Below are 22,579 nucleotides of genomic sequence, written 5' to 3' on the forward strand. Positions count from 1 at the left end.
ACGATTTGTGAAACTATGATTAACAACTCTTAACTATAGTTTACGATTGTAAACTATAGTTTACGAACGTGAATCTATGTTTATCAACAAAATCTATTGTTAACGCTTATTACAGACAGATAAACTTAGATTATCATTCGTAAACTATAGTTAACAACCGTTAAATATAGTTTTACAGATGAAAACTATACTTAACGAATCGTTAACTATACTTAACGAATCGTTAACTATAGTTTACGGTTTGTAAACTATAGTTTACAGTCGATAAACCTAGTTTATCAAATGTGAAACTAGGTTTATCTCATTTTTGTCAATTTGGCGTGCCATAGATATCCATGAATTCTTATTTACACAGCAGTACGATTTCTAAATAACTGGGTTAATCTGAGAAGATGTAAGCTCTTAGAACTGCAGAAATAAAGACGATTTTAGATCCAAAATGGCAGTAGTTAAAATTTAGAGTCCTTAATCAACATAACATGTTTAGTTCGGTAATAGATAATTTTTCCTGTATGGTCAAAATAAATTTTCAGCGATACACTAAGAAAAACAATGCTGCTTGTATGTTAAAAAATATATCATCAATGGTCGTTCATCTCAAGTAACAATGATCGAAGTATTCATTATTTGAATGAAATATATGAAAGTATCGATCGTTAGAATTCATCAAATAACCTATGCAACATATGCTCCACCCAATCCCACCCTAGCCCCTCTAAATGACAGACATAAAATTGTACAATTATGTTAGGCTAAAGATTTTTCTAAATTTAAAAAGGAAGACACGGGTTTGTTTCGTCACAATCAATAGAAGCATTGCACAGATGGCCGTATCTGTATTAGTGGTTGTCCAGTTTCTGAGTTTGTTTTTATCAAATGGAAAATGTTTACAACTGGTAAGTAGTGAAAAAGGTCAATACGATATTAATTTGAAATTATTTTAAAACACATTTAATGATTTTTTTAAATAGTATATGATTGATGTGCTTTTGATAATATCGAATGATTATAAGATTCAAGGCTCTATGATAAAAAAGTGAATTAACATTGATAGTTTTAAGATGTTGTAAAAATAAGATATAGACTTTATTATCAAAAAGTTTTATATTTAATTAATTTTATGCTGCTTTTTTAAAATACCTTTCTTTCAAACTTGCAATAGCACATGAACATAGAAGTACAGCCACTGACAATTTGCAAAGAAAAAGAACATTAAAAATCAACATATATATATACTAGTATATGGAAAAGGGAATTAAAACCCGTAAAGAATAATACTGCAGTATTAAATACATGTAAATTATACAGTGATCAAAGGATGCATTCGTAAATCAACCTTGGGATTTGTGGTTTGATTGATTTGACCACGTGTTTCTCTGTGAAGCTTTCTTCATAAAGGACCAGAGTGTCACATGTTGTCAACTCTTGAACAAAGAAATCAATTATTGAGCAAATGTACTGCGTTGCAAATATTTTTAAAAAATCTACATTGAAACACTATTTTAATGAAATCGGTAAAAAAAAAAAAACTGATTGTGATGATTTTTCTAGAATCATTGGAGATAACGTAATATATACATTGTATTTGCATGTAAAAAGAAAATAAGCTTAGACTTATTTTTCTTTTATACAGAATGAAGAGGGTAAGACAGAAACATTATCTGTTGTAGTAGATTCCAAAACACACAAACAGGCAGACATTATACAGATAATAGAACCACCGAAATCTGTTCAAGATTCACAAAAACTGAAAATATCGTACCACTGCAGCAACGACAAAGTGTTGGGAATAGAAATCATCGCAAACACTGCCACTCATAAGATAAGACTATTCCATAAAGCATGGAAATGCAAAAAGACAAAAGAAATCAACAGAGTATTAACAGTTAAAACACATTTTCCGTACAGATATGCGTATCAGCCGGATATATTTCAAGGAAATTATGAATTTTTGTCGGACACTAAAATCCGTGTGTGGATTTTGGACGAATGGCAATGGAAGACAGCAAAACGCAACCTCGACGCATTTATGCGAGCTTTTGTGAAAGCTAGTTATCTTGTGGAATACTCGCCACCCTTTTCCAGACCAAAAAGGAAATTTAAAGATGTTTGTGTGCCATGGAATGCTCAGTTACTTTTGGATAGGTTCCTAAAATTAATACCGACATGTCCACTCGAAAAAGGTATGCAACATTACATTGTCAATTCATTGGTCCATCTAAAATATACATATAAGGCATATTTTAGAATTTCTTTTAAATTTATCTGCTGGTAGGAAATTAAACAATTACACTATGACACATGTAATGATAAATGCCACTTTATAGATACTGTTGAGATTATAAAGTTCCCGGCTGTGATGAATGGCCTTCCTTACGGCATTGTGAGAACATTTCAACCTTACAGAGATTCTGACCTAGAAAAACGGAGACTGGTAATGTTACAGAGACCAAGGTAAGAGTTCCTTCGTTAAATCATTCAATACTACCTCTATTTTCTTCACTACTACAAAATCTACATGAATTTACAAATAAGGAAAATTATTTTTCCAATTAACCCTAATAATGGGGTCATTTTCAGGGAGTCAGATTTATACAGGACTCGCATTTGATGTTGCAACCCCAGGATTATTTTTCAATTGTGCAAGTTATGCTATATAAAATGAAAATAAATTTACAACTTAGCATACAATTTTTCCTTTTGTCTTTAGCTTTACCCTGTCTGTGTGGCTGTATGTGTTGGAATACTGTCGGGACGGACTATGTGGCATCATCACTAGAATGGACAAGACGTCACGTTATCTTACGCCATTGATTTTTCTGACAAAAGATGGTAATCTATCAACAAAAATTACTCTCAGATCTGTCATAAAAATGATAGAAATGTCTCTGGGTGTTTAAAGTAAAAATGGAGAAATTAAGGAAAATCTTTATTTATCAGCATATGATAGATTTCTACAATGTGTTACAGTTTTAAACTTATATAACTTAATAATTTTTGTAAGTTCTAAAACTTACCATTCCAATGCTGAATATTAATTTTGATCTTGTATATTGTAGGTAGTTTCCACATCCAGATCACCCAACCTCATGGACAAGATATCGCAGCTATCACCAATTTCAAAGTACCTCTGCACCAATGGTTCAGATTCGTCTTTACTCTTGAAAACCAAATGGTAATACAAGAAGAAGTAAATCGAAGATTGAAATTTATTCCTGGTTCATTTTGCACATCACCATTAATTAAAACATAGTCATACTGTTTAAGTCATAACATCAATAAAGGATTGTTGTTTGAATTTTCAGTGGAAAATAACATTTCATCATGGACCCAGTTTCAATAAAACATTTCAAACGTCATTTCAGTAAGTCTGTAACAAGAAAAAATATGTAAAGATGCTTATTAAGATAATGGTTGTTGTGATAGAAATTCTTGTAAAATCAAAATATTATGATAAACAATCGATCACGTTACATAAAAAAAATCAAAGAGGGTGTTGCAGTTCTTTTGTTATTTTCCCTAAATGTGTAGCAGATATAAATAGAAAAAAAATTTCAAATTTTTTAAATGCATCAATAAGCACAACGAGAAACAATATTTGGAAGCTGCGTATTTCAGATTTTCCGTTTTTTGAATCCCCATTGTTCTGAAAAAGTGCCTCCTTGAAACAAAATAATTTTGATATATATACAAAGAGGCAGGAATTTTCTTCAAAACTGCCATTTCCGATTTTTGTTTCAAAGAGGCACATTTTTAAAAAACGCAAAAATTGAATAAAAATTTATTCTACAAACGAAATGCAAAGTGTGTACATTAAATAACACTGAAAGCATCGTGTCCTAAATGGTCTAGTGGATACGATGATTGGTTACCAAATCGTACATTTACAGGAGAATGGGTTCGAGTCCTGGTGTGGATCATTTTTGCATATATATTTTTTCTTTTTTTTTCCATATGTAATGGTATAACAATGAAATTGTATATATTTTGAAAGAGTGAGAATGTCAAGAAGTAAATTGAGTAATAATGCAGGATAAAATTGTTTTCCTTGATATGCTGTTATTAAAACTGATACTTTATTTAGTTTTGTCTTGGAAAACAAAGTTACTGTATTTTATAAATATTTTTTTTTTACATACTGTAGTTATCGCAATTTTGAATAATGCTGGACTCTTAGTCTTAGTAACCAAGATTTGATTTGAAACATGGATGTAGCACCAACAGTGTGATTATGGGACGCAGTTTTGTTTCACGAAAATATTTTCGCACGATGTCTACAGTATATCTTTTAAAATGTTGATTAGCCATTGTGCTTTTTGTTGTTCCAACCTTTTTCGTGCAAAATGACGAAAGTGTTTTGCTGTATCAAGCTTGTAAGTCCCGCAGTTATGATTGTCCTCTACGTAGCTGTATCTATATTTAGACATAACGAGGGTATTTAAATGTCCTTCTCAATATACAGGGAATAATCGCGAGTTTCTGCAACACCCTCTTTTTAAATATGTTTTATTGCTGTAAGTATCCCCGGAGCAGTCTACATGAACGACACAGATGGACTGATGGTGATTGGGGGAACGGAAGGCATGCCTGCCTTTAGAGGTTATATAGGTCAAGCCACATATTACAGACATCAGATCAAACAACCCAACCAAGTAAGTTGATCTCCATGGAGAGAATATCAGATTTAGGGAGCCGATTTTTCTGTGATACATCTGTAGTGATATTTTCAGCCTATTAGAAATAAATTTCGTGCTTTTCCCTTTGAGCATAAAAAGATGTAACTAGATGTAAAAAATTGATCAACCTTTTTTTCTCTTTGTGATTCAGATACCTTTCCCAGGTTCCCAACATCCAATGTTTGAGCTGCAGCTATCGAGACGGGAGGACAAATGTCTCTCTTTCCTACAGTGGACGAAAGAGAGACTAAGAATTTACAAACTTAGAAGACAACGTGACGAATACAGAAGTAGGTTAAGATAAGCCACAGACACAAAAATGCAACTATTTTACACAAAAATTCAAATATTTAACAAAAACTTTCACGATGTACATGTGATATTTACTTCAGGGAGTTCTTTCCAATACTTTGCAAACATCCGTCAACGAACGTTGAACCAAATTTCAAAGAACGAATCCTGTTCCTACCTGGATGGTCCTGCACCGAAGAGTTACAGAATTCTGGATAAAGTGCTCAGAAGATTCCCTTTGTCCCCAGATAAAAGTGACTTGAGTTTGAAACTAATAGGTTCCAGGCTATATAATGTTTTAAAAAAGAAAATAGTGAGTATCCCATTTGTTTCATAATTATATCATTTTTATGGTATATGAAAGGAAAATAATTGTGTTACAAAACATAAAAAAAGATTTTTTTTAAGGAATAAAAAGCAAATTGTAACTTTCAACAGTTGCTTTCCATTTATGACTGAATCTTAATTAACTGTTCGTCAAGGACTCTGATGTTAAGCGTACTGGCAGACTTTTACCAGTGTTGAAACAAAGTGCATGTCTGGGAGACAACGATGCAATGTTTCTAGTGGCAGTTATCCTGAACAACGGTTTTCTTGTTAAAGCCGACGAAATGCAGGTACCATGATTTTACTTCTCTCTTAAGATTTAGTCAATAGGTCTTGAAGTACCTTCTTAAATTAATGTATACAACTTATGCTCACAGGCTTTGGCTTACCTTATGATGGCCGCGTTGGACAACCACAGGCTGTCATTTCTGGCAATTGGAAATAAACACAAAAACGGACTGGACACATTGCCATTAGATCTGGAACAAGCATACAGTAAATATTTTCACTATACTTTAGTAAATTATCAATTTTTGCTCTTTCACGTTCTCTTCCATTTATGAATGTTATTTTTTGCAGTGTATTTCAAATATGTAGCTGATACGACGAGAGAAGACCGTGAAAAACATAAAGAAACCGATGTAAGATACTGGTACAACATTACAATTAACCTAGCACTTTTCATTTGTTTTCCTCGCTTTTAATAAAAGGATTTTTTGAAATAGGTCCTCACTGAATCAATACGTCTGACAGATGACGCCAATCTTCGAGAGCAGACGGACGAAAATGGCGATGTATTTCATTGGTGGATCCATCAGGCAAAGAAAGGCGTGTTTACGGCTCAGGTAATGCTAAGAAAATCATAATTTTGTTTTATTACAATTCCTGAATGCATATTTAGTTAAAAAAAATTTTAATGTGTAAATGTAAATACCGAGGATTTTAATTGTACTATACTTCCAGCAACACGTTGCCCGGATGATGTTTTGGGGTACACAGGGTATAAAACGTAATGTACAAGCAGCAGTCGAATATTATAAGATGGGCGTGGAATCGAAGGATCCCGCCGCCATGTATGATTACGGTGTTCTAATGATGAGGGTAAAGAGGATAACTTTCACATAGTAATCACATTTGTAATATAATAATCATTTGTATCTTCTTAACAAGTCGTGTTGACATTAACTAGGGACAAGGGGTGAAGAAAAACGTATCTGAAGGTTTATCACACATTAGAAAATCTGCAGAACAGGTAAACCTTCCCACTTTAAACACACGTTTCCTTTATTTATTTCATTAAAACAAAATGGATCCTTTTTTTCATGTGTACAAAAAAAAAGTTGGAGTTTTAATTTTACGAATTTATCCTATATTCTTCAGCCTTAGAAGAGAAATTGTACATGTACTAGTCCTAGTATTTTATAAAGTCTATAATTTACTAATCTTTATTTGTGAAATGCAGAAAAATCCAGAAGCATTGAATGCCCTGGGATGGTATGCGATGAACTTTGGTAAGAATTTCACTCAGGCAGCTGAGTATTTTGAAGAAGCATATCGCCATGGTAACCCAGATGCTGCTTTTCATCTTGGGATTCTGCATCTCCATGGAAACTATCCAAACAAAACAGCTGACCCTGTATGTAAAAAAAATTGACATTTTTTTTCCGTCTTTGAATATCCAAAACTGTATAAGTTATCTTTTTTTAAAAAAAAATTGTAGGATTTAGCGTTGCAGTACTTTAGTTACGCGGCTGTTAGAAATCAGTTTGATGCGGGAATAAGCTTGGCCTATCTTCACCACAAGGGGACCCCTCGCTCCACTAGAAACATAGAGATGGCTGTAGAGTAAGGCACTGGAGATTCAATTCAGATAATATCAAGTTATGAAATAATTTTTTGCAGCTCAAAAGTTCAAAGAAAAAAAATACTTGACCAGTTGTTTCTTACTAGTACATATAGTTTTAATTTTTTACCAGATGGGTTAGATTTATTGCCGAGAAGAATCCACATATAGGACTAGTTCTTCGATCTGGACTGCATTCATACAGACACGGTGATCAGTAAGTCAAAGAATTAGGTCAGAGAAAAAACTAAAACGGATATAAAAACACTAAGCCATTTTATGATATTAAAACGTTTATAATTAATTGTCGTCATTACAAATTATTGTTAGATTATGTTTTTAGTAAGGATTGATTGATGGTTATCATTTCAAAAGCCCAGTCACTGAGAAAGAAATAAGATAAATCACAAAGTCCAGAAATGACGGCAGTGATGAAATTGTTCACATTATTTGTTAGACGTTTTCATTTATTTACAGTTTTCTTGCCATGTTGTATTATATGATGGCGGCTGAAGCTGGGATAGAAGTGGGGACGTTCAATTTGGCGTGGCTTTGTGAAGAAAATAAAGTAATATACTGTCATTTTAGGGTATACATGGTTGTATATCTATTACACTATAGAGAATTTTGTTTTAAAGCATATTTATTCTTTTTTAAAAAGATATGAATAAGTTTTTGCGGGTTAATGATCTTCTTTTTGAAATTTGTTCCTGTTATCTTGACGAAAGGATTGATATTTTTATTGCATCGAATGAAATTAGGTACCTGGATCAACAGTTTTAAGTATACAATATTATTGACAGGATGGGATTTCCTCATTCATTGAGAAAGATTGTCAATGGAGAAACTACAATCTCTCTACAAGAAGAGAAAATCATTTTGTGGATTCCTATGGTAAAACAAAACTTGTACACAAAGATTTTATGTGCCTAACTCGAATTTGGGATTTTCCGTTTTTTTAAAAATATGCTTTATTTTTAAACCGGTAATGTATATTGCATATCTACTTGAACCCATTAAATAAGTACTTAATACAAGGATACTGTGTATTTCCAATTGCTCCATAAATAGTACTTCACTCTTTTTATTCGTCACCTAAAATAAATGTTGTCTGGGTCAAACATTGGTGCTAAAACCGATATGAAACAAAATGGATTTAGAACTAAGCTTCCTGGTAACTTAAAATATTTTCATTATAAAAATACTATCGATGCTGTTTTGTAGAATTGGAATAAATTGAATTTTCCAGCTTTTCTAAAAATGGGGGACTATTATTGGTACGGTTGTGAAGGACAAAGGGACGTCGACAAAGCAGCGGAATTCTATACTCTGGCTGCGTCCAAAGGAGACCCTCATGTACTGATTTAGCCTACATAGTTTTTGCAAAAAATGTTTTATCTTTAATTTCTCTACGTCTAACCATAAAAAAAAAAAAGTAAAATAAAAAAAAGAACAAGAACAAAAACAAAACAAAAAACAAGCAAGCAAACAAACAATCTTTGAGTACTTTTTTTTTTTTTATCATTTTTTGAGAAATTGAATAATTCATAGAATTTTCAACTAGACAAGTTACATTAATGCTTAGAGCGAATATAAAGAATTTTAATTCTCATTCTGTTTTAGGGCATATTCAACCTGGCTTATATTTTCGAAGAAGGTGCTAAAATATTACCACACATATGGCAGAAGCTAGGGATACCAAACTACCAACAAAGTTCTAAATTTGAAATCCTTCATCATCTTTACTCAAGGTTTGTATTCATTGTATGAAACAGAAGTGGTATAAAGAAGTACTTCTGCTGTCGATTTTGTTTGCTCTTATCTTTCCTGTGCTATTTTATGTATATTTTAAGAGGGCCTTCCTGTAATGATTTTTTTTAAAATTTTCAGATGTCGAGATTCTCCAAAAACAGAAGCATATGTACCTTGTACCGTGTCTTTGTATAGAATTATTCTCAGAAAAAGTTGGCAGGAAAATGAGATGATGATAAAGGTTCTGTCCTTAGGGGATTTAAAATATCAATTTCTATAATAGAAGGGGGAAAACAATTTTTCAAAACTTCATATTTACTGCAATCCAAAAATTAAGTTTTTGAAGTATTTATGAGTTATAATCCGTTATGAAAGTTAAGATTGCCTTATAATTTTTGCTTTTCCTTCATTTCAGATAACCAGTTTTGTTGTAGTTCTGTTCTCAACCATTGGTAGTATTTATTTTTTAGTGTTTTATTTAAGGAACCATGTAAATTATCATGTAAACTATGCAGATGTTTTATAGAATAAAGAAAAAAATCAAATAACTTTTGAGATTGCTTCATTTAGAATAATATATACCCCCCCCCCCCAGTAATCATTACATCTGATAAATTATGATTCATGAGCACATAAATATAAGTAATAATAAGTACTTTTGTGATGAGATTATATGTTTTCATATATTGACCCTTATACGGAACTTTGTTGTTCTTTGATCTCTATTTTAAAGCCCACACAGATAAAGTATACGAATCGACATAAGGAAACGATGGTGTAATTTAATGAAAAAAATTAAAATGAAATAACTGCCTCTGTCAGCAGTTTCTTTACGCATTTTCATTTTCAAAAAATATCTGACGGAGAATTTTATCTAATGGTGAAATCAATTCTGATACATTTTCCAGAATTTATACAAATTGTAATTCTGTAATCTTTTATATTTACACTGGGCACTATGCATTTCTCAATAAATAATGAAGAATAGATCCATCACATAAATTCAAACCAAGATTTCGAAATGATGAATTCAAACCTGAAGATAGTTACCAGGTATTTTGTAAATCCAGGAAGCGATAGTTTTGAGAAATTTTTACACTTTTAGCAAATTTCAAAATTATAGAGATATTCGATAAAGAAAACACAGAAGATAAGATATTATAAAAGTAAACATTTGTTATTTGTGAAACTTTTATTAAACTTCTAAACAAACAACCATCAATTAATAATTGAGAATAAAACAAAATTAATTATTAAAATTAAAGCTGCCATTTTGAAAGTTAGTAATGCCTGTGGTTAGTACACATTTATAATATTGCCATTTATCGTCAATGTCATTGTGCGAAGAGATTCCAACATAAAGCTGCCGCCCAGTAATCTAGACCTCAATCATGTTTGTCAACCGTTGTCGAATTTTTACGGTCAAAAATCTAGAAACACTTTCTCTGACAAATTCATCTTCAAAATTCAGTCGAAGTTGTTTCATGCATTTTAAACCCATCGGGATTTTAAGCGTATTGTCACCAAATTCCTTGGGAAGGATGACCGGTACAATGGTACAGGGCGTTTTCGTATACAGACACTCCATTACAACTTGATTGCTGGAAAACGCAGGCCAATCATGCTCACAAAAGTCTCTGGTCAGTAAAACAAATGCCACAGAAGAAATTTGGAATGCCTCTTTCATATTTGAGATCCTAGGATCATCAAATAATGCGATTTGGAAACAGTTTTCATCACGGAGAACGTCTCGTTTTAGAAAGGATAAAAAGTTGTTGGCTTTCTCTTTGTCGTTTGGACTATAGACAATTATTGCATCGTAAAGTTTTTCGTGAAAAATAACTTCACTTTTGCCCTGAAATAAAGTAAAAATAAATAAAATCTTTGCATAACATATTCTTCAGTTAATGCAATAAATTCAAAAATAGATTCTTAATAAGAGAGTTAAAGTTATTCTAAATCATTTATTTACTTAAAGAAAATTGATATTCTTAATTATGCATATGTTGAAAATGTTCCCGACAAAAGCTAAAAAAATACGGTAAGCTTATATTTCGTGCATTTAATGCAAACCGTTATTGTATTTGCATACTGCATAATGAAGAGAGTTGAAATTAAAATAGAAATTTGGGGTAATAGGGTAATATAAATCATTGAATGAAAAAGCAACAAAAATATTATACTTGCCATGATGCCTTAGGATGCCTTCTCTCTTCAAATGTATTAATTTTTTTGGTAAAATTGCGAAGCCTACTAATTTTTATCGAACTTAACATTCGGAAATGTGCTTTTCCTGCCTATTTTTCCACGCTTAAAATCCCCTAGACCTAATAATAGAATGCAGGCAGTATGTTCGACAGCAGGTAGAGTAGACAGCATTACTTGTAGTTTCAGTTCCAGAAATGTATTTTTTGAATGGGAAGGGTAAAGTCAAATAAGTAATTTTCTGTTCCCTTCGTTGTGAGTAACAAAGCTTTTCGGAATGTGATCAAAATCTTTAAAATAACATTAATTATCATAAAAATAATGTGATGTAAACAAGATATGCCATTTAATGCACGTGGATTTCTTACTATCCTGACATCTCTATCATAAAGATAAAAGAAAGCAAGGGATTACTTTTGAGGATATATAGAGACAGAAATTATGTCAATTTTTTTGGATAGATTTATTGAAGTTGAAATAATTCCGGTGATATGAGAGAGAGAGAGGAAAGAGAAGGTAACTCTTCTAATTGTTATATTTCTTCTTTCGTTTTCTGGTCTAAATTTTCAGAGCTAAAAATAGATTGATTGTTGTGAATTGAAAATTTGAGAAACCATGCATGCCAAGTATTGCTGATCGGATAAAAATTCCTGGCACGAAATGTATAAAACATTTCTATACCGAAATGCTTCACAGGTCCTTTTGGTGTTTTTAGTATACATATGTATATGGGCATAAATAAACAATGAAAATACATTACTATACACCGAATCAAAACTTTTTCAGCTTTACTTTTTCTGACATGCTTTTCATTTTGAATTGAATAATAAGTTGTTGTTTTTTGGTATCTCAGAGAAAGATTACAATTTTTTTCTATATAATTTTACGTAAAAAATAAGGTAACCATTATTCAACATTTACTGTGTGTGTTGAAAGATGTTCTGATTAGGTTTTTAAAATATAATAATAATAATATAATAAAAATCATGACCCTCCATAATTTAACATGATTTTTCGCTTGTTTAAAAAAAGATAAAATATGAAAAGTTAATTCAACCCTGATTTTATAGTCTACGTTTTTATAGATTTTCTAACACATATCTGGATCATTTGAAGATAAAATATTTTCTATTAGTTTTTACTATAGGAATTTATTTCTTGCGATATTATTGTGTAGTTAAGGCATACATGATTAAAAAAAAATAAATTTTATCGAATTTGTATAATAAATTATATGTGTAATATTTTTAAATTTTATTTAGAGGAAATATAAAGTTTAACTCATTATGAGAAATCCATAGGAAAAAGTGCATGAATAATGGCATTTATAATTAATATTGAACTTAATTTTCAATCGACTAGCCTTTATTTCTACGGGTACAATACAAAACTTCTCTTGTTACTTACTGTGCTAGAGAAAAAATATCAAAAAAGTATTTAAAAAGTAATGTCATTTTGATAATTTCAGTTTAACATCTTTTCCAAAATTTGATATGTTCTCATTTTGCTCATATTTTTAATAATAAAATGTGTGAAATGTGTTCTCATAATGATTATCATCTGTCTTTTGTGATTTATTTTTCTTCATTATACAACTACAGCATTATGAAATATATTGAATATAATATTTCGTTTTCTTTAGTTTTTAATACTCCCAAGACCTAAACAAATTTGCTTGACATTTTGTCTTATAGACAAATTGAAGCTGAGAATTAAAATTCAATTATTAATTTGTAATAAAAAATACATCAATCAAACAAAAAATATTAACAAGTAATCTAATGAAACAAGAATTTCAACAGTCTGTTTTAAGTCATCATTTCGCAAAATCTTTTTTAAACACAATGAACTTGTCGGTAAATACAATTTAGCATTAAGTTGAATGTTGACCAACGTTTTTCAAACTAATTGCTTGCCTATGGATTTTTTTTTCAATCCGAATTGTCTACAGATATTTGCCTGTTTGCCAAATCATGACAAGGAACACAAGGCAGATGTGAACAGTCAAATGGGAGGGGGTATGGGGGTAGCTTTCTCTTTTATGTTACCTGATTCTTTCACTATTATGATTGGTCATAGCGATCAGATTGAGCTCTATTCCCAATTTGTATGATTTCAGTAAAAGAACTATATGCGGTATAATGCATATATTTGCCCCCACAAAAGTCAAATTTTGAAAACTTCCTGAAATGTGCTGAATTCAATAAATTGTATGAGAAATATAAATTAACAGAAAATATTATGGTGTCAAAGCAGTGTATTCACAATTTTTGTTTTTATGACGTCACAAACTAGTCCGATTTTATATCCTTTTTCAGAAAGAGCACACAATGGACAAAATTTCAACAATTTTAGCTTTAAAATTTATAGAGCGCAAGTTTGTTCAGGAACAATATTGACATATTTCATTGATATTATCATTCTACACATTATATCAAAATATTGATCCTGAACACACATGCGCTCGGTGACTTTTACTCAAAATATCGACGAAATATTGTACATTTTTCTGTAAAATTCCTAAAAAGCTAAAATTTACGTCATGTTTGTGACGTCATTACGTACATATGGCGTCATTACTTACGAAAATATTCAGTGCTTTGAAGTCAGCATATACTCCCCTGTTTAAGAACTTAATAAAATATATCTCCATCAAAGTTTGATTTGGGGGGCAAATATTGGTTATTACCGAATAAAGTTCTTTTAAGCTTACTCTTCGTTGTCTTAAGAGTTCATCCAAAATAAATTAATCAAATATAAAATAATTGATTAAAAAAAGAATATTTTTTCCTTTTTAATATTTCATGCATTGACTGCAAAATTATCTTGTTCATTCCGAGTCAACAGGAAGCTAAAAAAATCAAAGGATTATAGCTTCATCAGGTTTAACTTATATGTTGTATACTAGTATCTTGTTAAAAGTTGTTTAATAAACATAAGTACGTTAAATTTGCTTTTTGTTAATTTTTTTCCTGTTGCAATATTATTCCAATAATTTATTGCATGTCTAGATCTGTCTTTGAGCAAATTCCGCTTTTACACAAATTAAAGTCTGCACATTCTTTTAAATAAAATAAGCTGCTTATTAATCATTAATTTTTTGGATATCGACATGTTTTTCTCCATTTACTTTCATTCTGCACTTGATCTTTTATAAAATTATTAAAAGTCAAACTTATAATTTGAAGGTTATCTACTTACAAAATATCCGTTACAACAATGAGAAAAAAATCCAGTTCATAGTATGGGTTCAGCAAGCGTTTATTGATTTACAAGTTTTTCTCGGTTAAAAAAAATTAATGTTTTGCATGTTAAAATGAAATAAATTAAAATATTCTTCAAAACGAATGCAGCTTGAAAATTTTCAGCCATCGTATTATAAACATTGGAAATTTACATGCAGAAGAAAAATTTCCGATGCCATTGAAGTGATATATATCTAAAACGTGTCAATGTATTATGTCTCTAATTTGTAGTAATTTGTAATACTTCATTGTTATTTGTGCAAAAAACTTAATGTTTTCGGTCATTTTGTCGGTATTATTTTGTTTAATTTTGATGTGTTATGAAGTGTATTTGAATTGAAACCCCTTAAGGATATCTGATCCTCAGCCAGGAAGGATAACTCCAAAAATGTATAATTAATTTGAAATGCACCAAAATGAGGCTTGAAAGTGAAAATTTTTTATGCAACAATGTTCATTGTATTCAACTTTATAAGGTTCAAGGTCTTTGGAAGTCTTAGAAAAGATCTTATAAAAGTTGACATTTGTACCCTACCAAAGGAGAAAAATTAATACAGTTTTAGAAAAATAAGATTTTCTTGAATCCAGCCTTAGATACCAATACCTATTAGCATGATATGAAATGAGAAGTATTGCATGGTGTCTTGCAATGATAGTAAAAGCCTTTTACACTATGTATTATAGAATATATGACGAAAAAAAGAAGACAAAAAATACCAAATAAGTATAAAATTCATGACAATTTCTCTGAATGTCTGGATACCTACTGTTTTTTAACCTAAAATATATTTGTTGATCAATTTGCAATTAGAAAATGCATTGCTAAAGTTCTAATTCGCATTTTCTGCAAAAATATTGGAAATTTGACAATTTTCCCTATATAATATGATTAACTTTAATCTTTAACTTTAAAGAAATACAGTGGATAAATTTACATAACTTTGTGAATTAAGAGATACTTTTATGAGTACTTTTGATTACTTAACTGCTAATTTTATAAACCTGAGGATCGGACTACCTTAAATAGATATATTGTTTTAGTTCTATAGCAGAATGATTTTATGTTGTTATTTTTATGTAAATGGAGTACAAATAACTATTAAAATAGTCCCCAGTTAATGAAACCCATTTTATGAATCATGAACACAAATGCTGCAAAATCTGATGGGGACTAAAAAGCATACAGCAATTTATATGTACAAGAGTTATATTAAAATATAAAAATATTTCAATTAAACAACTTGTAATTAATACAGTTATTGGTAAACTATGAAGATAATAAACAGTAATCAAAATCAAAAATCCTTGAAAACAATGCAGATCGGAAACAGAGGAAAAATCGACTTCTTAAACCGCTAGAGGTGGGATCAGGTGTCATGAAGGAATAAACATCTCCTGTCGACCGGTTTCCCTCTATGTATTCGTTATTATGATTAGGTCAACTGAAAATTCTTAGACAAAACAGAATGAAAATAATAACCGAATAATAATGATACATTTATTCACTTACAAGGTCATTGTATCGGTCATAAGATTTTCTAAATATTTTCTTTGACTGAAACTGTTTCAGCAAATTATTTATTTGCTACATGAACTTGGGAAAATGACGTCAGAGAATTTAAAATCATCATAAAATTTTGTTGCTAATTTACAAATAATGTTCATTCTACTTGAAAAATGCAAACATGAAAAAGATGTGACAGACTCTGTAATTTCATTTTCTATTTGAAAGGTATATATCGAATCACCTTTGGAATGAAAATGGACATTGCTTAAGCTTTATAATTTTACCAATTAGAAAAAAGGCAAAATTATTATTAATCATTTATAACACGCCACTGATAAGAAATTTCTTACTTACCTACTCAATATTGATAATTTTGAATGTTTCTTTTTCAGATACATATTTAAATCTACATGATGTTCTCAACTACAATTAAAATGTCTAATAATATAATATGTGTATAATGAAATACCTCTGCGGATAATACAGTATTTATATGGACGAAAAGAGGACGTTTTTAAATAATGATTAAAGATAAGGAATACCATACACCCTAACACAAGAATAATGGAAAAGGTTGCATTTCAATTTCCCTACTCATAAACTGCTAAGTAATAACGAAGAGTGAAGAGTATTTATATGACAGTAACACTCATAATGGAAAAGGTTGCATTTCAATTTCCCTACTCATAAACTGCTAAGTAATTACGAAGAGTGAAGAGTATTTATATGACAGTAACACTCTCAAAATACAAACCTATATGTTGTCAATGGGATTATGAGTTTCTTATATATTAAGTGTAATTCATCAAAATAATTTTCAATATATTATTCTTTGCTGTTTGAAGAATATTAAAATCAATAAATAGAAACTAGATACATGTATATAGTTGGTTTTCCTTTCTACAATCGATAAACTTTTATTTCTTAATTTGATTATTCTACTGTATTTGATAGTTTGAGGCATGTATTACTTATATTTTTCGGTAGATAAATTTGATAATAAATTTCATTTAGATTACCCCTCAAAATGATGATAAAATAAATCAATGCATGGTCTTCTGTATACAGAATTTAAAAAAGAAAGTAGATTATACTTTCTGAAAATCAAACAAGACGTGCTGTTGTGGTTTCGAAATCGGGAATAAACAACATAGTGCATAAATGAAAGAAATTGTCAGCTCTAAAAATAGATATTTATAATATGAAAATAACCATCTTATACTATAAAAGATGATGCTCACTTATAACTTGTTAAACTGATTTTCACCTATGCTGTTAAACTGAAAAGGGTAACATGAAAGTGAATAATGGTATATTATCTGATAATATCAGGATCATATTCATTTATTCCAAGGAAGACCAGGATGAGGCTAAGGAATTTATGGAGCATTTTCATGGAATCGTTTTTACATCAGAAAGAAACATTGAAGTGACATATGCAACTCTTTATGAAGATTTATTAGACAAATCATTAGAACAGTATAAATTCGCTTTTCTGTTCCTTACAAAGTCATTCTGTGAAGATTTATGGCCCAGAATTTCATTTACAGATTTTATCAGAAACTTATTGTATGGAATGGAAAGTGGCTGTCTTCTGACACCAATATTTACAAAGACAAGGGGAGCAGCAGACTTTAAGATACCTTTGGGGTTGAACATATTAAAAGGACTCAGATATTGTGATAGAGACGAATTTTACGAAACATCTTTACTTAGGTTGTTTAAATGAATAATGATATCATTATAAAGTTGACCCTCAGAGATAAACTGACTTGCTTCAACATTTACAAACTATCTCATAAAAGATTTTTACTTCCTTTGAAGGTTTAAATGATGCTGACTGACAGATCTTTTAATTATTTTGCACATTTTTTTCTATATTCAATGTTAAAGAAGATTTTATGTCAGTTGAAATGATCTGTGATATTTAACTTATTCCAATTACCATTCTGATTTTCTGTAGGAAAAAAAGTAAAAAAAGTTGTAGCTTTTGTGTTTTGTTAATTAATCTATTTCATTATCTGCATGGTTTGATTAAATGTTTAACTTGTTTGCTATGTTATGCCAAAGTATATATGTCTGACGCCTTTACATCATTTTCCTAGTGTCTGTCTGTTTGTTTGCCCGTCGATCTATCAAACCTTACCGAATATCTTGAGAACTGTACTAAGAATAAATTGATATTATGCACATACAATGCTTGATTCAATGGTTTTGTACCTACTGTTGTTACCGACCTCGTACACTTAAATTTGTTTTCAAAATTACCTTTCAAATTATATCAAAGTGTTGTTTTTGACAATTACTAGTAAGAGGATGGCTAATTTCTGTAACAAAACCACTCTAATTCATGATGAATTTGGGAAAATGAATGTTTATTGATATTAATAAAAGATATACATATAATTGATTAATGTAAAAAAAACCAGCTGTGGGAATCAAACTTCTTTAGAAGAGGCTCTTTATGAACAGAGGAAAATCGTCATAATTCTGTTATATATTTTATAGAAAATGAAATATACGAAGGTAAGGAACAGTGTTCAAATCAAAATATCCATAAAACAATACAAATCAGGAGCAGGGAAAACACAGACCTCTAATCATCTTTTCTTTTCTTGATCGGGAAATAAGGGGAAATTCGTCGACAGTTCAGTGTGCCTACCAACTAGTATGAAAAACGTCGTTCAGCATTTGGCTCATTATTAAATTGTATTTGCTAACAAGATCTTTGTACCGACTATAGAACTTACGAAATGAATAACTCTAAACGAGACTGTTGATATTTATTTTTTCATCAACATTTTTGTCAATAACTAATCTCTAATAGAAATTTGTTCAAACGTAGAACATGATCTTGTGTATCGAATCAACTAAGAGATATATAAACTTCGTATGCAGATGATAAATATATATTGCTACATAAGTAAGGGAAGTTGACGATTGAAAAGTTAAAGTCATCAGGTATATCACAGAGTTTTAATGTTAGATTAATTTTTTAAAAACCTTTTTCTAGTAAAATAAATCAGATTCTAACCCTAACCATAACTGAATATACGCATGTATATATATGCTTATGATATAATTTATAATAATAAAAGAGTGTAGAAACTTGGTCTCTATATCTGCGTGAAAAAATGCATCAATAAACATTTTATTAGATAATTCAAAATTTGCGTTGAATATAATCAGTAAACTAGATTGAAAGACTTACAATTGATTTATAGATTGCTAAGCTTAACAGATTTACGATGCATTTCGTTGCGAAATGTTCTGAGCAGACTGACGGTGCAAGGAGTTGAAAACCTCAAAAGAATTGCACGAGTCAAGATAAATCAAACCTTTATGTTATGCAAAACATATAGTTGGATTTTCTCGATCATTGACGTGAAATACATTATAAAATTTTTCTTTTAAATATAATATTTAAAATGACTAGATTGAAAGACTTATCAATTGATTTCAAAATAAATTTCCTTTTGAAAGAAAAAGGTTCACCTTGGGTCATTTTTGGCCTTGTGAATTTCTGAAAAATCAGAACTACCCAGTTTTAGGTGAAAATATGTTAATTTTCACTTGGATCCTTGGTGACTTCATATCAAATATTTTCTCTTGTCCATGTATTATGACGTCATGAATTTCGTCATTTTCCTCAAATCTTAAAAATTTCTTTAAAAATGACCAAATATTTCAGCTGTTTTTGAATATTTTGCATAACCCCCAACCTCTGATCTAAAATGTCTGATTATATAAAAAGAAAATAAAATTAAGCCATGAAAAAAATTTTCTAGGTGGGCTCATCATTGACGTGAAAAACATTATAATTTTTTTTATAAATATAATATTTATTTTGACAATTTTTTTAAAGGAAATGAAAGCATAGTTCGTATGTTGATGTTCGAAATGGGACGTGAAGACCTGGTCAGTTAATTGGTATATTGACAGGGTCATTTTATGGAGTGAACCTACCTCTTTCTTGTCAAAGCAATAAATTAGTCATACAGACTAAAGGTATAAAATAAACACGTTAATTATCATTGATCGCAGATGTATTCCTTATGGTTTGTCTTCCCGTTTTCAAGAATTTTTGTATTTTCTTTTTAAAAACATTTAAAAGTTACTGTATTTCATGGTAGAGTAACAAATTAATCCAAGCAAAAATGAAATAAAAACAACACTGACTTTCCCATCTTAGAATTAAGCATTGGTTACAGTTTTATCACTCCAATTCATTTTGAACTATTTTTATCTACACTGGAAATTGAAAAATAGATGCATTTGTTATATATTAAAAGAAATATGTTTTCTTGCTCTTTTGTAAAGTCAAATTAAAGATTGCTTTCTGCACTTCAAGAAGGAAAAAAAAAACACATCGCTAGTCTGCTCAAAACATTGCACAACGAAGTGCATCGTAAGTCTGAGCAGGGTTGCAAGTCTATAAAACCAATCGTTAGTCTTTCTCGATAAATGTATAAAAGGGCCGATGGAAAAGAAACCTTTTTATTCTTATACAGAGTTCCAAGTACAAAGAATAAAATGGCTGTTCCACCAGGCGGTCCCATTGAGATATGTTTCTCGTTTGATACAACTGGCTCTATGTCCAGTTCTATCAATGCAGTTAAACAGAATGTTCAGGAAATGATCCAGAGACTACAAACGGATATCCCCGGTATTAGAATCGCTGTATTCGCTCACGGAGACTACTGTGACAAGAAAACATCTTATGTCACCAAGTATATAGATTTTTCCACGGATCTAAATGAACTGTGTAACTGGGTGAAAAGCGTTGGTTCCACTGGAGGCGGGGATTCCGATGAGTGTTATGAATTGGTCTTGCACCAGGTACAAACTTTGTCCTGGACGCCTGGTACACAGAGGGCTCTAGTGATGATAGGGGATGCTCATCCTCATGACGTGAACTACCCAGACAACAAACTGAAATTGGACTGGAAGGAGGAAGTGGAAAAATTAGCAGTCATGGTGAGTAAAGTTTCTTTATTCTTTATTTCAAGTCTTTATTTCAAGCTTTCAATGTATTCAACGTTTTCAATATTTTACGCTCATGTCATACCTAAGTATTATTAAATGATTTTTTCAGGGTGTGCGAGTGTATGGTGTTCAATGTCGATCTGGTGACAAAAGAACGAACGATTTCTACCAAACATTGGCCGACAAGACAGCTGGCAGACGAGTAGAACTGGAACAATTCTCCAATCTCTTTGACTTCATTATGGCCATCTGCTACAGAGAGCAAGGAGCAGAGTTCCTAGATATCTATGAACAGGAAGTACGCGCCAGAGACGCCAGAATGGGTGTACACAAAGACGTGAATGCCTTGTTTGGAGCACTCAAAGACGATGAACCTTCCACATCTACATCCAGTAAAGTGGAGGCATCGTCTTCCAAGTCCAGAACTCTTCCCTACAAACCGGCCCTGAAAAAGGTGCCGTCACTGACAAAAGCTGCCTCCATCACAAAGCTGAAGAAGAAGAGTTCTTCCATTCATGCAGTAACGAAAAGAGATTTTAAGAAGACCAGACCTTCTGCACTGGATAGAAAAAGAGCAAAACATCTGGCCATTTCATCCCAGAAGGTACTTAAACACACACATATATATTTATCAATTTTTATTAGGAATTCCATAATCGGAAAGTCACATACAGTATGATGTTTCTTAAATATAAAGCTGATATTTTATGTATATTGATTTCTTTCAGCTTGGCATTCTAAGAAAACTAAAGAGGGAAAATGTTGCTGAGACCAATTTCTCGCTAAACAGAATTCATTGGTCCCCATGGGAACTAGTTATTTCTCCTGTTAAACCAGCGGATGACTCGGTGTGGACAGAAAGACATAGAGGAAGAAAAGGTTTCAGAAAATCAACCGTCTGCGGAGGAAAGACCTTCCCCGCCGCTGTGTACGAGTTCTCCATGAGAAAACCATCCGATCCTAAACGTTATGTTACCTACTGTAAACTGTCATCAGGATTCACCAGTACAAGATGCTGGGAATCCAAACTTTTATCCGACTTTGGTGCTAGATCCCAAATAAACAAAGTTGTGTCTTCGGGATATTCTATCTTTGTTCGTCGATGTTTGGTGACTGACTCGAATAAAGAAATCATTAAGAAATCTCTTCTAAGATATGACTATGCTTGGAGACCAATACAAGACGTTAGAGTCTCCCCCAGGGATATCGATGGCTTGAATTAAAAAACACATTGTTTCATTTATTTAAGCATCTGTTTTTTATTTGACAAATTGTTCAAAAATATAGATTTTGTTACGTTTGCTGTTGTTTTTGTTGTATTACTATTGAATAAAAAATATCAGTTTATGTGGTGTGTCTGATGTTTACAAAGTTCAATATACAATATTATTTTAACGAGGAAGGTTATTTGAACTCTTTCTTACTAGATAATCTTGGTATATTTGAAGATGTTAAATACGTCAAAATTAATCTTATTAGTTATTCATATCAATTGTAAACATATAAACAAAATAAACTAAGATACAATACGTTTTTGTGCAAGTTACTTTTTATATTAACCCGTATCGAAACATACAGTCTTAGAATTATAATAGTGATAAATAGAGGTTTTGATGGCTTTTTTCTTGACGTCATGATCTAAAGCGAAAAAAAACTGAAAAAATATAATACATTTTATAATATTATTGATTTAAAAAAATAGTTCGTAAAATAAAATACGCTATACTATATCACATTGTCATTTCAG

General features: G+C 30.9%; 2 protein-coding genes and 1 long non-coding RNA gene across 5 annotated transcripts; 2 read left to right on the plus strand and 1 right to left on the minus strand.

The window, feature by feature from the left end:
- The first annotated feature begins 685 nt into the window (after positions 1-685).
- Positions 686-9,429, plus strand: LOC134264341 (protein sel-1 homolog 3-like). The gene is made up of 24 exons (XM_062746639.1): positions 686-896; positions 1,634-2,183; positions 2,328-2,454; positions 2,711-2,832; positions 3,060-3,175; positions 3,306-3,364; positions 4,520-4,652; positions 4,828-4,966; positions 5,069-5,280; positions 5,450-5,584; positions 5,672-5,789; positions 5,874-5,935; positions 6,020-6,139; positions 6,258-6,395; positions 6,484-6,546; positions 6,757-6,930; positions 7,015-7,139; positions 7,271-7,354; positions 7,615-7,705; positions 7,941-8,031; positions 8,387-8,493; positions 8,761-8,888; positions 9,028-9,130; positions 9,305-9,429. Exons 1-24 carry the CDS (start codon positions 720-722, stop codon positions 9,413-9,415), a joined length of 3,285 nt encoding a protein of 1,094 aa, XP_062602623.1. The 5' UTR covers positions 686-719; the 3' UTR covers positions 9,416-9,429.
- LOC134264344 (uncharacterized) lies at positions 1,299-16,687 on the minus strand. 3 transcript variants are annotated; one of them, XR_009991501.1, is made up of 6 exons: positions 16,601-16,687; positions 5,146-5,253; positions 4,832-4,902; positions 3,018-3,160; positions 2,690-2,775; positions 1,299-1,424 (listed from the first exon to the last, which is right to left on the minus strand). It is a non-coding gene; the product is annotated as an uncharacterized LOC134264344 (long non-coding RNA). The 3 variants fall into 3 exon arrangements; XR_009991500.1 differs by lacking the exon at positions 16,601-16,687 and adding an exon at positions 3,260-3,370 and having other exon boundaries at positions 5,146-5,261; XR_009991499.1 differs by lacking the exon at positions 16,601-16,687 and having other exon boundaries at positions 5,146-5,261.
- Positions 16,688-20,288: 3,601 nt separating this feature from the next.
- Positions 20,289-22,055, plus strand: LOC134264331 (uncharacterized). Its single transcript, XM_062746625.1, has 3 exons — positions 20,289-20,823; positions 20,942-21,436; positions 21,561-22,055. The coding sequence occupies exons 1-3, from the start codon at positions 20,311-20,313 to the stop codon at positions 22,053-22,055; spliced, it is 1,503 nt and encodes a 500-aa protein (XP_062602609.1). The 5' UTR covers positions 20,289-20,310.
- The last annotated feature ends 524 nt before the right edge of the window (positions 22,056-22,579 follow it).

The sequence above is a fragment of the Saccostrea cucullata genome, unplaced genomic scaffold, assembly GCF_032062105.1.
Source record: "Saccostrea cucullata isolate Sc308-1 unplaced genomic scaffold, CSIRO_AGI_Scuc_v1 ctg410, whole genome shotgun sequence".
NCBI lineage: Eukaryota > Metazoa > Mollusca > Bivalvia > Ostreida > Ostreidae > Saccostrea > Saccostrea cuccullata.

Bases quoted from the DNA above. Each gene is read 5' to 3' on its own strand.
- LOC134264331 (XM_062746625.1), top strand. From the start codon at position 20,311: ATGTATAAAAGGGCCGATGGAAAAGAAACCTTTTTATTCTTATACAGA. The intron at 20,824-20,941 runs GTGAGTAAAGTT...TGATTTTTTCAG, and splicing joins TGGAAAAATTAGCAGTCATG to GGTGTGCGAGTGTATGGTGT. The intron at 21,437-21,560 runs GTACTTAAACAC...GATTTCTTTCAG, and splicing joins TGGCCATTTCATCCCAGAAG to CTTGGCATTCTAAGAAAACT.
- LOC134264341 (XM_062746639.1), top strand. From the start codon at position 720: ATGACAGACATAAAATTGTACAATTATGTTAGGCTAAAGATTTTTCTA. The intron at 6,140-6,257 runs GTAATGCTAAGA...CTATACTTCCAG, and splicing joins AAGGCGTGTTTACGGCTCAG to CAACACGTTGCCCGGATGAT. The intron at 6,931-7,014 runs GTATGTAAAAAA...AAAAAATTGTAG, and splicing joins CAAACAAAACAGCTGACCCT to GATTTAGCGTTGCAGTACTT.